Raw genomic sequence first — 16352 nt, 5'->3', positions numbered from 1 at the left:
CTTGTTCACTGGCCAGTTTATCTTAGTTTCTCCACATCAACAGTTCATGTTTTTCTTTTTTAAATTCTGGAGCTTTTCAAATTCTGGAACTAATCAGTTAAGTGTGTAGCAAAATACAATTTCTATTTTAGGTGTCTTACCGAGGAGGTGGTAAAGGAGTCTGCAGAAGGAAAGAGAATCAGAAATTAAATTTATTGTTCTCTGAGCAGAAATAATGGTTAACAATTTTGGGGTTTACAAATAGAAATGACAAATCCAACCAAACATCTGGGATGCACTTTTCAAGTGCTAAGTCTTTACGTTGTCCACATCCCTCTAAAATAAAGAGTGGGTGACAAACACATTTTAATGATTTCTCTTACCTTGTTTCCCTTTGTGGGTCTGTCTCCTGAAACATAAGAGGGAGAGCAGTGAGTGTATGGAAAATATCATCAAGCTAGTTTTGCATATGTTTGAATGGAAATCATTTCCATTTGAATAATCTTAGTGATAATGTCAAGTAAGTTTTGTTGAGATCTTAGGTACCCAGGACCTAATAATTCTAGTTAGGTGATTTCATTTGATCCTGGCCTTTGTTCTGGAAGTGACAACTGAGATTTGGGGAAGTTACCCTCTAGTCACCTGGAAAATGGTAGAAAGAAGACTTTAGTGCATGCGGTACGGCTCTCAAGGTGCGGCTCTTGACCACTAATTTGTGATTAGAATTAAAATCTTTATATATCTCTACTGTTATATCATTGTTTCACATTTCTAACAAACACGCTTCACTGGACATTTCTGAGCAAAGGAAAATAGCATCACAGAATTTTCCAGATGGAAGGCTTTTCTAAGACTCCCAAATCCAACTTTTATTTTAGACCAAAGTAAGGACAGACTAGGTAGGACAATTGCTTAAGACCACCCAACCCTAGAAAAGCCTGAATGAAGGTCAGGAGGGCATTTCCTGAGTCTCAGGTAGTTTTATTAACACGGTTGGATTCAACTCAAAGGCAGTTAATGGGCTTCTACTCTGAGCTAAGCATGGGACTAGGTAGCGGGATACAAAGACAGCACAGCCTTCCCCTCAAGGTGCTTATGTTTGTTCGGTTTACAGGCCAAGGTCTGGGATCTGGGGATGCAGTGAGGAGGGTGAGACACTGTCCTTGTTGCCGTAGGGCTTGTACCTAAAGAGTGCAGACTGAAAACACTATTAAATCTCTGAGAATTTCAGAAAGAAGGCCATGGTATTAAAAGGACACATGGGAGATTTAATTAAGTTAGTCTGGGGGGGTCAGAAAAAGCAAAGAAACCAAAGTTGAGAAAGCAAAGTTCACTGATCCGTAAGAGTGGATGTGGTGTCTTAAATGGTGTTTTATATGGCTGTGGGAGGAGCCAGTGGGAAAACATGGCTCTTGTCAGAGGTGACTTCACCCTGGGCTGATTACTGGCCTCCATGAGCTTCATTTCCTTGTGTGTGGAGCAACAAGGCCACACTGGCTCAGTGGTTTTTAACCATGCTCTGAAGGGTGCCTTGGGCTCCCCTGGGGGCTCATAAGGAACAGGAGGGCTAGAGGACTTGTGTCTGGCTCATTGTCCCATGTCACAGGAGGCTTCATTCCATCTGCTTCTGGATTTCTTTTGGGGAAAATTCCAACCGGCCCAGAACAACACAACACAACAAACACTTGTTTGGATGATTTCAAGGGCTCTTCCGGGTCTAAAATAATTACTTGAGTGAGCAAAATTATTGTTCTTCATCTTTTGTTTTTGGAAAACACTTTTTAAATAGATAGACTGGATTTCTCCTCATACATTCAAACACTGATGGCAAACAGGAATTGTAGATGTTCTTGGCACTGTAAAAACAAAATAGGATCTGGGATGGCTTTCAACAACAGCAGCAGCAATCTAGTTAATGGGAGATCTTTGGCTATTTCAACGGTATTTCCAAAGAGCTTAGACCACATGATGCCTTCTTAAGGCACCAGGTCAGAAGACCCAAGATTAACTTCGTCTCACTTTGTTGTGCACTGGCCTCACCCTCAGAGCTCCCCAGCATACTGTCTCCCTGCTCACATTGATGACTTTCCCTGTGAACCTAGATGTCGGCTTTCTAAGAGGTCTCTCTTCTTAGCTACCACTGTATCTACGGGGGATCAATTCAATCTATCGGGAAAAAAATGCAATAAAGAGACTGAGTATCTGGGATTCAGTAGGAACATTCCATTTATCGTTTCAGAGATATCTATCCCATTGCTTCCGTGACTGAGCTCAGGAAAAGACATCTATCTTCCTTTTATTCATGGACTTATTATTGAGCATGTAGTGTATGTCAGGCATGGATTCATTTGTAATATATTTATTGATGCTGGTGCTGGGCAATATAATACCCAAACAAAAATTGCTGTTCCCAGGTAACTTACATTTCAGTGGCAGGACATAGAAAACAAATAAAAGTGTATGATGACAAGGACAGGTGATGACAAGTGCTCCAAAGAATAATGCGACAGAGTGAGGAAGAAAGCCAGGCCATAGAGAGAGCAGGCACATGAAGAGTTCTCCATCTGTCACACAGGAGAGATGGGGAACAGGGACACTATTTTTTAGGCAGACCCCAGAAAGCCTCTCTGTTTAGGTGATGAAAACGGAGACCCAGGGAACATGAGGGAGCCCATCATATGACTGTGTGGACAGGAGTTTCCTGACAGAGGGAAGAGCAAGTGCAAAGGCCCTGAGGTGAGATGAACAAGAGGGAGGTACCGCTTGAGTAGTGGTTGCAGAGATAGGGGAGTGCCCAGATAGCTTGCCATCTTGTAGGCTGTGGTAAGAGCTTTGTCTTAAACACGGTGCATCTTTTGGATACACTGTTTACACATCCTATGTCTTCATTATAAAATGACATTTTCTCTGGCATCACTTACCTCCCCCCCTATTTAAAAATTTTTGTATCTGGCATCGTTGTCAACAGCAGCGAAGACTTCAGTGATATCAAATGTGTCCATTAGTAGTCATTTTTGCTGTCGAGCTTCACTTGTTTGTTGTTTAGGTAATTGAAATCCTACAGACTAGTGGGTAAGAGTGAATTTCAAGAATCCTACAAGTGAGAAAACCGGATCAAATAGGCAAAGTAGCATGTCATGCTGTGATAATTTGTAAAATCCAATCAGCTTTGTTTTGAGGGGGTTGTTTAATAAAGTACTAGTATTTGGGATAATGGAAGAAGATGAGATACAGAGCAACATTTCTGGAGTTTGAATCTTGGTTCTGCTACTTACTATGGGCAGGATCATAGCAGGTGCTCAATAAATATTTATGAAATAAGCAAATGGGTTGAGGGACAGCTGTTTTCTCATCTGGAAAAGTGAGAAATGGTTACTCACACTTCACTGGAATTTGTGGGTGGAATACATGGGTGAATGCCCTTCAAGTACAAGGCTTGTAATGCACACCCAGTTATTAGCATTATTGTGTGATGGAAAACTAGAAGGGGAATGACAATCTACTCTCCTTGTGAAGTACACACAAATATTCTCAAATGCTAGGAAAAGTTCCCTCTCTGTCACATAAGAAGACCCAAACGTTTGTTCTCTGGGGTCCTTCCCTTCTTGAAATTCTATCAAGTGGGTTTCACGAGGAGGAGGCTGGCATGCTCGCCATCTGGTGGCCATCTGTGTAATTAGCACCATCTGCCCACAGAGTGTCCTCATTTGCTCTTCGTTCTTCACTAAGATTGATTTCACTTCCGCTGCAAAATTTATTGCTGCTTCCGAGGTACTGTGGTGAGGGGAGCACAGCATGGCTGTAGAATCTGATGGATAGGGTTGGACTGTTACCTCCACGACTTATTAGGGAGAAATCACGAAGAAATTGTCAACCTTCCTGGGATCTTAAAGCAAAGCATTCCAGAGAAGAAAGTATCACAAGACCCACTTGTGGTTGTGTTGGAGCAGCTGGTTCAGCTTATGAAGCTTGCTGTTGAACTTTAGGAATTTTGCAATGTGGTTGTTAAACACAGCCATTACCAAAAAATAAATTATTTCACGCACACTTTCATTATATCTGAGACTGCCAAACTGTCTTCCAAGTGGCTGTGCTGTTTTGCGTTCCCACCAGCAGTGCATGAGAGTTCCTGGTGCTCCACATCTTTGCCAGCATTTGGTGTTGTCAGTGTTCTGGATTTTGGCCATTCTTCGAGGTGTGTAGTGGCATCTCATTATTGTTTTAATCTGTACTCCCCTGATGATGTGTGATGTGGAACATCTTTCCATATGTGTTTTTGCCATCTGTATATCTACTTTGGTGATGTGTCTATTGAGGTCTTTGGCCCACTTTTTAATTGGACTGTTGGTTTTTTAATTGTTGAGTTTTATGAGCTCTCTGCCTATTTTGGACAAGAGTCCTTTATCAGATGTGTCTTTGGCAGATATTCTCTACAGGTAACGTGACTTGTCTTCTTATTCCGTTCACATTGTCTTTCCCAGAGCAGAACTTTGTAATTTTCAGGAAGTGCAACTCATCAATGATTTCTTTCATGGATTGTACCTTTGGTGTTGTGTCTGGAAAGGCATCACCACACCCAAGGTCATCAAGGTTTTCTCCTGTGTTATCTTCTAGGAGCTTTATAGTTTTGATTTTTAATTTAGGTCTCTGATCATTTTGAGTAAGTTTTCGTAAAGGGTGTAAGGTCTGTGTTTAGGTTTCTTTCTTTCTTTCTTCCTTTGCTTCTTTCTTTCTTTCTTTCTTTCTTTCTTTCAAGAGGATGTCCTGTTGTTCCAGCACCATTTGTTGGAAAGACAATCTTTGTTCCATTGGATTGCCTCTGCTGCCTTATCAGATATCAGCTGACTATATGTGGGTCTATTTTTGGGCTCTCCATTCTGCTCTACTGATGCATTTGTCTGTTGCTTCACCAATATTGCACTGTCCTGATTACTGGACCTTTACAGTACGTCTGGAAGTAGGATAATGTCAGCTCTCCAAATCTGTTCTCATACTTTTTTCCCCAAGAGATCTGTTTCCAGACATTTACCAGGGCTTGTGATTTGGTGCTGGTGCTACCACTAGTGAGCTGAGTGACTTAACACAGATTGTCCTCTCAGGGGTTCAGTGTCCTCATCTGTGACTTAAATGGAGGGACAAAGATATGTGGGATCCAAGAATGTGTTTGTTGATAGAAGGGACAATGAACAACAGAATGGCAACAAATGGGGTCTTTGAAATCATTCACATGGGATTCTAATCCCTCCTCTGTCACTTACTGTGTGACGGCGGGAAAATTAGGGAAACACTCTGGGCTTTGGTTTCTGTGTCTGTAGAATGCAGATTATGAGGCATAGTTCCTTGGATGTGGTTAGAATTAAATAAAATAATACTTGTTTTTCACTTAGCTGCCATTCAATTTGTGTTCAATGTATGCCATACCCTTTATCTATGAAATATGATCATGAAGATCATTACTTCGGAAATAGACCATCAGTGTAATGTTCTGTAATTAGAGAAATAAACTCTGGACAAAAATGGATAAAGTCTGGGCTGAGTTATAGTATTTATCATGTCTAACAGTTTTAGGATATATGGACAGGGACCTTTAGGACTGCATGTCCTGATGATTAATTATGGAAGAGCCTAACGAAGAAACTTATGATCCAAGTGGGTAATGTAGATTTGACAAGGCCTGTTTGAGGAATGTCTCCAAGTCCGTTGAAGCATTCAGAAGTTAATTCCAATGATAAATTGCTGACACCATTCTTTGGGTGGGGCAGGGAGAGAGTAAGTTAGGCAAAGCCATGAATTTGAGAGGGACACACCCTCTTAAGCAACTGCTTAAGTCAGGTGAGACAGTACAGTGGCAGGAGCGTGTACATCAACACACCCTTGACCATGTAATTGACAGCTGTGTGTTGGGGTTAGTGATGGATGTAGGACAGAAGCTTCTTCCTCAAACAAGCCTGGGGAAGCTCTTCTTCCCTGACCTGGTGTTTCAGGGAATGAGGGTGGGAGGGCAGGCAGGGCACATGAAGGACTAGGACTTCAGGGCTGACATGGGCAGTGGGGTGGTTGGGTTTGTGTGTCTGAACAATACCCAGAGATTCACAAAATGCTAGAGACCATTGTGTTCTGCTGTCTTTCTGCAGATGGGATATTAAGGCCCAGTGAGGGAATATCATTTGCCTAGATTTAGAGGCAGAGAAAGAAATGGGACCAGAAGCAAGCAATATGGGCCTCTTGACTTGCTCCTCCACAGGCCCCCACCTAGTGCAGGTGCATGACCCCCACTAGGGGGTCACAGGTTCATCACTAGGTGTTCTGGTGACACCTGGCAATGCTTATTGAATACACTATTAAAATGGGCTAAATTTTAGATTTAATTGAATAAATATTTACTAAGCATCCACTATGTGTGTAGCACAATGCTATGTGTTTGCTACAGAGAAAACAACATTGAATAAACGTTGATCCTTGTGATTGAGGAGGCTAACTTGTTTTTCATATTCATCTACAAGATTTATTTTGTACCCTGAGCACCAGACTGGATAAAGCATGAATGGTTTTAGCTTAGAGACTCAGGAAGACTCTCTTAGAGTCTTAGAGAGAGAGTCAGGGAGAAAGGCAAGGGTCAGAGGGAGCCCAGGACCCTGTGAATCTGGTCAGTTCAGCAGGCCTCTGTGGAGGGTCCGCCGTGAGTCAGTGATGGTGCTATAGGTTTTCACTTGTCCTTACCTTTAAAAAGACAGATATTGTATGATGTAGCTGGTATCTCCCCCACTTTAGAGATGTGGAGACTAATGTGGAGAGGTTAAGATCCTTGGAGTTTTCTTATTTGGAAAGCAGTAGTGCTGGGATGTGAACCCAGGGCTCCATGTCCCCAGGTTTCACATTCATGCAACCATATTCTAGCTACTTCTAAGCATCAAAAACCATGTTTAACTTCCCGTGAGGTCATTTTCTCCCACCTCAGACCAATGCCCCTTGCTCTGTGAAGCCTTCCTGAGAGACACTGATCTCCCCCCAGGCAGAATGAAGTACGCGCTCTGTTGAGTTCCCAGAATACTTAGAGTTGACTGGACCAGAGTGCGGGCTCTTCATGGTCTAAGGTCTTATGCTATTCAATTCCTGGAACAAGTAATTTTAAACAAAGTGCCCTGTTACCCTAGTAGTTATCACATAGTGTACTAACTCCCTTGTTTTTAATTGCTTTATTTGTGGCTACTTTACATTTCTCTTTCAGAAAACCGTATGTGTTAAAACGAGCAGTTATCAGACACCCTTCCTTTTCTCTGCGCCTTATTCTTTCCTGTGTATGTGATGGAGAGGCAAATGCTTTCCTGTAGTCCTGTTACCGAGGGATTTTTATAAAATTTATACCAGTTATAATAAATTTATGACATCAACTTTGAACTGAATCTTGTATCAATGCCTCTGTTTTGAAAGTTTTTTTTAAAGATTTATTTATTTGTCAGAGACAGAGAACACAAGCAGACAGAGGCAGAGGGAGAAGCAGGCTCCCCACTGAGCAAGGAATCCAATGCAGCACTCGATCCCAGGACCCTGGGATTATGACCTGAGCCGAAGTCAGCCGCTTAACCAACTGAGCCACTCAGGCATCCCTGCTTTTGTTGCTTTTAAGCTATTTCTGAGATTTTGTTGTGTCTGAAATAAATTTAAATCTAGGATTATAGGAGAGTAATCTTAAATTTATTTCTGATAACCTCTGTGACCCAAGGCTTGTTATTTTTGTTTAAGATAAAATCCAAAGGATGCTGAAGTCCATCATTTTTGCGACGTTTTTTGTTGCCATATTCTGGCACTAGGGGGCAGTATCGTCCATCAATTCATGTCTAGCACTAAACCTTGCAGCGTTCGGATGCGTGGGATAACAGGAATCAGGAGGGGAGTTTGCAGAATGGATTTTAGGTACTAGCAAATACAGCAAAACTCTGGAAACATTGCCATCGTTGACAAAACCCTGGGTTCTGGTCTAGGCTCTGGTCTCTGTGACCTTGAGCTAGCCACTTCTCTTGCTATATTTCCTTGCATAAAATGAGGGAGTTAAACCAGATTAACTCAAACTCATCTCTGATTCTAATTTTGTTGGCATCCAAATTCCTCTAAAAGCAAATGAGAAGAAAGGCCTTTTGATGGTATTATATGGAATTCTATTTTGCTTCTTTTCAACCAAGCTCATGTTTCTGGATGTACATGTTCAGTCACCTGTGTATAATTCTCTTTCTTTTCTTGGATAGTATATTGTATTTCGTTATAAATTCATTCTTGCATATGGTATGCTTGTCACCTCAGAGAAAATTGGTTCACAGTCTGTGCTTGGTTCACATCTGAGGCCAAGAGAAATTCGCTTTAACGTCCTTTATTCTCAGCATTAAGAAGCTAAGCTGCCCTATATTTGAACATTACAGCTATCCTTCTCTGAAAAGAAGACAGTTTTTTTTGGATTTGTGGTGAGTGCTAATGGCTCATCACAAACAAGCTGTACTACTATTATATATAAATACTTTGCCCCCAAATAAACTTTCACCCATTTTTAGAATTAAAAAAGCCAAGTTTCAGGGAAGATAAGATCTTGAAATCTGATAGTTTCCAGATAATGGCAGAATATGATCGCAAGAAAAATGACATGAAGTGTACATTAACATAAATCTATAACTGCTCAACTTGATGAAAAACATCACCATAAAATTCTGTCATTGCTGAACCACCCGATATGTTTTTTCCATGACATTTTGTGAGAATGAATAAATTATCTGAGAATGTGTTTCCATCAAAAATACAGAATTTTGTAATAAACACATAAATCATTCACGCATTCTCCAGCAAGATGCCTGGTCCTAAAAATGGGGGTATTCATATTAATTTCACCCCTTTGAGCTTCCTTCTCTCTGCGGTTCCTTAGCACTCTGAGGGGGTGATGGAGAACCATCAATTAGGGAAATGTAGGAAGAGAGGATGTAAAGAGAGTAACTCTTACTGCAGAAGTTTCTCATGCAACCTCCACTTACTCCCTACAAGCCTCAATTCTGGGAACTCTGCTTTCACTGATATCCTGTATGCAGTCTAGTGGGGGGTTCCTTTTCAAAAACAGCCATGTATTTGCAGCCATGGTCCCCATATACCAGCCTACATTCACTGCAAGATTGATAGCACTGACATAACTCTGAAAGAAATGTCCTTGTGCTTTCTTAGAAATTAGTTTGCTTTTCCATTATGCGCAATTAATATCACATTAAGAAGCATGACCTCCTGTTTGCTTAGACTACCAGAAAGCTGAGGAGGTGAGCCAGTGGTTTAATTTTAAGAGTGTAGTGATGTGTACCCGAGGGTCCTGAATTTTATCTTTGTCTTCATGTTATAGTCGACCTAGATTCACTCTAGGACTTTATTTTTATTTTCTTCCATTTTACTATGTAAGTTTTTGTTAACCACCCCAGTAGCTTTGTGAGTTCAGGTAAAGCATAGATAAATATATGCATGGATAGTTGTGATACTGTGATTTATAATAAGAAATATATATTTGATCCTCATCTCCAGGATTCTGGCACAGAGTTCATAAATCACTTGGATTTTCCTAAGTGATGAAAACTATAAAGGTGTCTTCTTATGTTAAAGAGGTGACTTTTGGACTGCATCTGAGAATGGTTTTGGGGGGGATGGGGAGAGCCCACCATATGACTAGAGAATTGGAACTTTCTCTACCTCCCACACTCATCCCAGGGAGGGGAGAGAAGCTTGAGATTGAATTCATTTGCTAATGCTCAGTGATTTAATCAATTATGCCAATGTAATGAAGTCTCCATAAAAACCGAAAAGGTTGGGGTTCATAGAGCTTTTGGGTTGGAGATAAAGGAAGTATGGGAGTGCCACACCCTTTCCCACATACCTTATCCTGTGCATTTCTTCTGTTTGGCTCTTTCTGACTTACATCCTTTCATAATAAACTGTAATCTAATGAGTAATAGCTTGCTTTGAGTTCTGTGACCTCTCTAGCAAATTATTGGAACCTAAGAAAGGGGTGTCATTGGGACCTCCAATCTATCATCTGTCAGAAACACAGGTGACAATCTGGACTTGTGACTGGCATCTGAAGTGGGGACAGGCTTGTGGACTGAGCCCTCAACTTGTGTAATCTGATGCTACCTCTGAGTGGATAATATCAGGATTGGGTTGAGTTGTAGACATATAGCTCTACAACTATGTTGCCTGAGGTGCCTGAGGACATCTTGGAGTTGTGGGGGGATGTGCTCCCCCAACATGCATATTGGAATGGGGATGAGAAACAGCTTAATAGACCAACAGACATCTCGATAATGTAGAATAATGGTCAAAGAAACTTCTGCAATCAAAGAAATGAAGTTGGATGTCTATGGTGATATATAAAAAAGGAAGGAATTGTGAGGTCCATTTTGTCTTCTCTCTCTCCAGGACTCATTTCTCAATACGTGTCTGTGAAAGTTCTAGGATGACATGGAACATTCGTGTATCAAACAATTATGCTCTCATCTGGGATCGCTCTGTGCTCCAGGTCCCTTTCTCTGTCAAGAGGTCTGAAAATACTTGGTCTACATAATTCACTTTGAGTTATGTGAGTTCTCATAAAATACATGAGTTCATGGGGAAGAGCTCTGAATCAAGTACTGTATACATTGAAGGTACTGACATTTTAAGGACTAAAGAGGCACCGATTTGGAAGCTCCTATTTTGGGGGAGGTTTAAGGGTGGTATGGAAGGAAGGCAGACGGGGGAGGAGGAAGGTTTGAGAATAGCTATAATTTCCTGCCTCGGTGAATGCTCCTGAATTGAGTAATCATAAAAACCCTGCCCATTTCACACTTCAAAGAGGAGAAAAGTGAGACCCAGAAAGGTTAGGTGACTCACTTAAGGTCACACAGCCAGGAAAGGGGCAGAGCCTATGTTTTGGCTACTCTGGTTGCTCCTTCCACCACTCCTCCTGTTGTGCAGATCTCCTCTGTGCCTCTGGATGCTCCTGCATCCTGTACCATCTCCATCTGCCTCTGCTCCACTCCACTCTCCACCCCTGAGGACTAACCAGCATGGACCACATATTGACCGCCCTGCCCTCTGGTTTCTGGTTGGGTTCAGTCATTGCAAAGTCCCTGTAGGAATTCAGAGGTGGGTTAGAGAGGGAAGTTGGTGGGCATGTGTTCCTTTGGCTTCCCCTCCATGAGACTCAGTGGGGCTGCTGGTGTCCCTCCTCTCAAGGTGGTGTGCTTCTGGTTTTCTATAACTGTCCCCTCATTCCTTTGGGCTGGGGGTGGCGACAATGCTACTGCTGTTAGCCCTAGTTCCCACATCAGCCATACACCCCACACACCTCAGTAAATTGTTCCTTTGTAAATAAGTTTCCTTAAGTCATCCTAATTTGTGTTTGCCATCTGTCTCCTATTAGGACCCTAGCTGTTACACCTTCCCATGAAAGAAAATAAGATGTTAATAATAGGTTATAGAATATAGCATTGGACCCATAAAGGATAAATTTGATATGTTTCAAGTACTGGGAAGTGTAAATCATTGCTATCTTTTCCATTTGGACATTGTGAGAGAAGATGGAGCACAGGGGAGATGATGAGAGGAGCTATAATGTGTATGATCCAATTAAATTTCTTTGGCTGTCCTCCATGTGTGCTTCCAGCACTACTGAAATTGATTATTTCCTTTCAGCTTCCTACCTGTACCTTCATCTCCAAATTGAGTTGCTTTGCCTAAAGCTTTCAAAATCTGTTTTCATATGAATTAATCAACATTTTAAAATTAGATTTCTATCTTGTGATTTTACTGGGGATATGCTTGGAGAAATAACTTAGTTATATATTTAATGCAACCCATATGTCTCAAAGCCGTTCCTTTCTGAAATTGCATAGCCATGGAATATGAACTTACACTATCAATTTCTTCATCAATAAGGTAAGGTGATAAAAAGGCATAAGATGTGTAAAAGCCTTTCCAAAAGTCATTATTTCATGAAGGACAGTCCAATACATCATCTTGATTAAGATAACCTGTGACCACCAACAAAGATAACCTGTGACCACCAACAGATTTCTTGGAAGCAAAGACATATCCTTGTGTTTCAAACTTTGTGACTTGACTTTACCTTTAACATGTTGGCTTCTGGAATCCTTGGAAACGGGTTTGCCCACCTGTGGAAGACAATGTGGCACCGTTATCTCTTCAGTTGTGACTATGATACCATCAAATGTGTTGCCATTCTGTAGGGTTACTCCCCAGGGTCAGGGCATAAGTCCCTGGACACATCATTCTTAGAGACTCACCATATGTGTATAGTTGGCAGTCAGTTAACATATGTAAAAAAACGTAAATGTGTGAACCATTGTGCCAACGACTACTGTAGTGGCCTTGGATGGTATTTGGCATAAAAATGCTTGTGTTTGAGAATGTGGCAAGTCACTTAACCTTCTGAGCCTCAATTTCCTCATTTGTGAAATTATGGTAACAAAAGTACTGATACATCATGAAGATGGGGTGATTACATGAGACATACCATGCAAGGTGCCTAGAACAGGGAATGGCACCAACAAAGCTTAAGAGTTATTAGCTATCGTTATTAATATTATTAAAGGCACTGGTCAACCATTAGGGGCTCTACAATTGCTAGGCAAGAGGGTGGAGAAGAAAATGAAGATATCATAATGATGCCCAGTGTTTTTGAAAGCCTCTAAGCCTAGGTCAGCAGTGGGGTCTATGATGGTTAATTTTATGTGTCAAGTTGACAGGGCCACAGAATTCCCAGATAATTGGTTAAACACTTCTGGGTGTGTCTGTGAAGGTGTTTCCAGATGAGATTGGCATTTGAGTCAGACTGAGTAAGGCAGATGGCCCTCCCCAGTGTGGGTGGGCATCAGTTAATCTGTTGGGGATGAATAGAATAAGAAAGCAAAGGAAAGAAGAATTTTGTCTCTGTACTTGAGTGTTGAGCTGCAATATTGGTCTTCTGCCCTAGACTGAAATTTACATCATTGATTCTCTTGGTTCTCAGGCCTTTTCGACTCAGACTAGAATTTACACCACTGGCTTTCCTGGAGCTCCAGCTTTCAGATGGTAGATCAAGGAACGGAGCCCACATAATCACTCTTTTATGTCTCTGTCTCTGTGTCTCTTTGTATCTCTGTATCTCTCTGTCATCTATCTCCTATGTTTCTAGAGAACACTGAAAGTACAGGTTGTAGCATTACTCTTCATTGGCATCAAGTTGAGGTAGACAAGATGGATGGCGGGAGGGAGAAGGATCATTGAATAGCCTGTTACTTATTACCCTATGATGTTCACTGTCTCATTCTTTTCCTCTGTGGAATATGGGACCACCGTACATGCCTGGAAGGTGTGTGGGTCTTTTGCTGGCCCATTAATCTAATAAGAGTTGAGCGTCCTTTGGATGTTGTTGTCACTATGGCCTCCTTCACGACTTCCAGTTCCTTAAGTGTTACTCTGTGGAGGTTGGGGTGCTGGATGGGTTTTTCAGTGTTCTGTTGTACCTTCAACTTTCAGCTTTCCCTGTGTGCCTGCCTTATAGATGGGGTCTCTCAAGGCTTATGTCCACCTCCCACCACAAGCCTGATTATAGAAGCAGTAGAGATTCTCTCTTGTCTCTATCTCAGGTGGACCCATTGTGCTTAGGATCTTAGGGATGGGGGTTCCTCAGCATTCCCACACTTTTCCCCTTTGGTAGCCAAATTAATTTGGTGTCTTTGGGCATTTGGATCCATTTGGTCCTTTTGTGTGAAAGAACTTCTTTGCCCTATACCTTCCCAAGCAGTAAGTGCCCTCTGCTGGTGTTAGTATAGGATTCCAGGGCTGAGAATATTTTCTGCCCCTCCCAAGGGGGCTCCTCCCATTTTCTGTCTGATAAATATTTATCCGTGCCCACTATAAGTCTGCATCAATGCTGGAATATTAGGGAAAAAGAGGAATAAGAGCTTGGATTCTAAAGGGCTCAGAGACACAGAGATCTGAGCTCACAACACCTTATAGCACATTATAACACAGATTTCTCAACCTCAGCACCATTGAAAGTTGGGGCTGGACAATTCCTTGCTGTGGAGGCTGCCCTGAGCATTATAGTACTCTTAGCAATGTCCCTGTTCTTCACCAGTAGATGTCAGTAGCACTCCCCAACTGGTCCTGACAACCAGCCTGTCTTTGGACATTGCCAGCTGTCCCCTAGGGGCAAAATGGTCCCTAATGAGGGTCACTGATGACCATACAATGATGCGTCAAAGACTGCTTTGCACTGTTTCTTCCAGAAACCTTCTCAAAAGCCTCTAGCTGGGGTAAGTGATGCAGCTTCTGTGAACCATGCTCACTTCTGTCTTAGCACTTCACATTACACTTCCATTAGACTCTTCCATTAGACTCTGGGCATTGGCTCATTTTTTCATCCCCATTGTTGAGCACAGTGCTTCGTACATAGCAAATGCGCAATAAATGAAAAGATGGGCAGAGGCTCAGTGGTCGAAGACAGTTGTAGCCAACCTAAGGAGTCTAGGTAGGAACTGGCCTCTCGTCAGGATTATTGAAGATCCCTGTCATCAATGGTTTACTCTCAACAGAGGTTACAGTGGATATAGAAGTAGTAAGAATTAACTCTTGAGAATGAGGCTATAATGAAAAATAGAACTTGCTTCTCATAAAAATGTGATTATTCAAGTATTGATCATAAGAATAAAACTCCCTCCTTATCTGAATTGAGCTCAAGTCCTTACTTAATTAATAATTCAACTTCCCCACCCTGCCCCCGGCCAACATTGTGCTGAGTTTCCCATATTCTTTTTCTCACATGATTTCACTTGACTTGATATGCTGAGGTTATAGTTCCACTTGCAAAGTGATCTAGCTAAAGGAAGAAATCTGTATTGTAACAGAAAGCTACAAGGATATTATGAAGGAAGTATAAAGTAATTAGAATGGAGGCTTACATTCTGGCATAGTGTCTTAAAAACTCCAACGAGAATTATCTTTAAAAAAATTCTTCTAACAAAGGCCTACTTACATATAAAGGGGAACGAATCACTGAATCCTGGGGGAAAGGGAAGCTCAAGTATTTAGGTGGATATTCTCTATTCTTTAATAACCAGACCAGAATTTGTATCTTCAGCCACTGGTCCAGTCGCTCTGCAATTCTTACTGTTCCCTGAATATGCTTTATGCTCCTGTGATGAGTGCCCTGAAGCGTCCTCCTCCTTGTCCAACAACCCCTGTGGGGCTGCCCCAGTGCAGATGTTCCTGACAGCAGCAAATGTTCACCTGAGAACTTTGAAGACCAGGCTGAAAAAGGGTTCCATGTGGACAGAAGTCAGTAGAGCCTGGGTTTCTTTTCCTATGAAACAGCTGCTCATATTTCAAGGTTCAGTTCAAATGATTGAGAGTTTCTTTGTTCATTCATTTTCCTCCATTTAACCGGTATCTCCTGAGATCCTCTTACATCAAGGTACTGTGCTAAGTGCTGGGGCTAAAATGGTCCCTGTTCTCAAGAAGAGGTCTGCTATTGACCGATTGCTTCCTGCTAAGCACTATGCTCTGTATGTATTATCATAACAACGATGAGATTTTATAGCTAAGATAATACAGGTTCAGAGAGGGTAAGTAACTGGCTCAAAGAGCTCATAAAAGTTGGAGCTGTTGGGGCGCCTGGATGGTTCAGTCAGTTAAGCATCTTCTGCTCAGGTCATGATTCCAAGGTCCTGGGATGGAGCCCCAAGTCTGGTTCCTTGCCCAGCAGGGAGTCTGCTTCTCCCTCTCCCACTGCCTACTGCTCCCCCTGCTTGTGTTTCCGCCCATCTCTCTTGCTCTGTCAAATAAATAAGTAAAATCTTAAAAAAAAGTTGGAGCTCTTAAAATGGGGGTTATAATTCTCATCTTGCAAGGGTATTTTAAGGATTAAATGTCATTCATTCTTCCATTTATTCATTCATTCCCATCTCTACTCAGGGAGACCTTCCTTGGCTACCCTTACCCTGGTTTAATGATTTTTAAAAAGTATTTATGACTTAGCATATTGTCTATTATTTATTTATTTGCTTGTTTATTTATTTATTTCCAGTCTCCTCCCACCAGTATGTAAATTTCATGAGCACAGGGCCTTGGTTATTCACCACTGCATGTGGGAGCTCATCATTGTGTCTGATCCGTGGCAGGCACTCAACACATATTTCTTGAATGAATTTGTTGAATGAATGATTAAAGTTTAGGTTGCTGCCTGTGTAAAGCGGAAGTGTTCAATATTTCATCTCTCATCCTGTTCTCCCAAACTCTCCTGGATGTGTTCTGGGTAAATGACATTACCTGGTAATATTTGTTGTTTCCTTTGATTATCAATATTAGCAGAA

The 16352-nt window shown here is 41.7% G+C and overlaps 1 protein-coding gene across 1 annotated transcript in view; it reads right to left on the bottom strand.

Moving 5' to 3' along the window:
• The window catches only part of LOC111148878 (cytokine dependent hematopoietic cell linker), an 81655-nt gene that overhangs the window by 38373 nt on the left and 26930 nt on the right, over positions 1–16352 (bottom strand). Inside the window, exons 7-9 of the mRNA XM_022505665.1 lie at positions 12104–12149; positions 363–388; positions 141–160 (exon numbers count right to left, since the gene is read on the bottom strand). Coding sequence (XP_022361373.1) covers positions 141–160; positions 363–388; positions 12104–12149 — 92 coding nt within the window. The remainder of the gene's footprint in view (positions 1–140; positions 161–362; positions 389–12103; positions 12150–16352) is intronic.

The sequence above is a fragment of the Enhydra lutris genome, unplaced genomic scaffold, assembly GCF_002288905.1.
Source record: "Enhydra lutris kenyoni isolate GAN:26980312 unplaced genomic scaffold, ASM228890v2 scaffoldscaffold21, whole genome shotgun sequence".
Taxonomy (NCBI): domain Eukaryota; kingdom Metazoa; phylum Chordata; class Mammalia; order Carnivora; family Mustelidae; genus Enhydra; species Enhydra lutris.
This window is presented reverse-complemented; position numbering and strand designations above follow the sequence as displayed.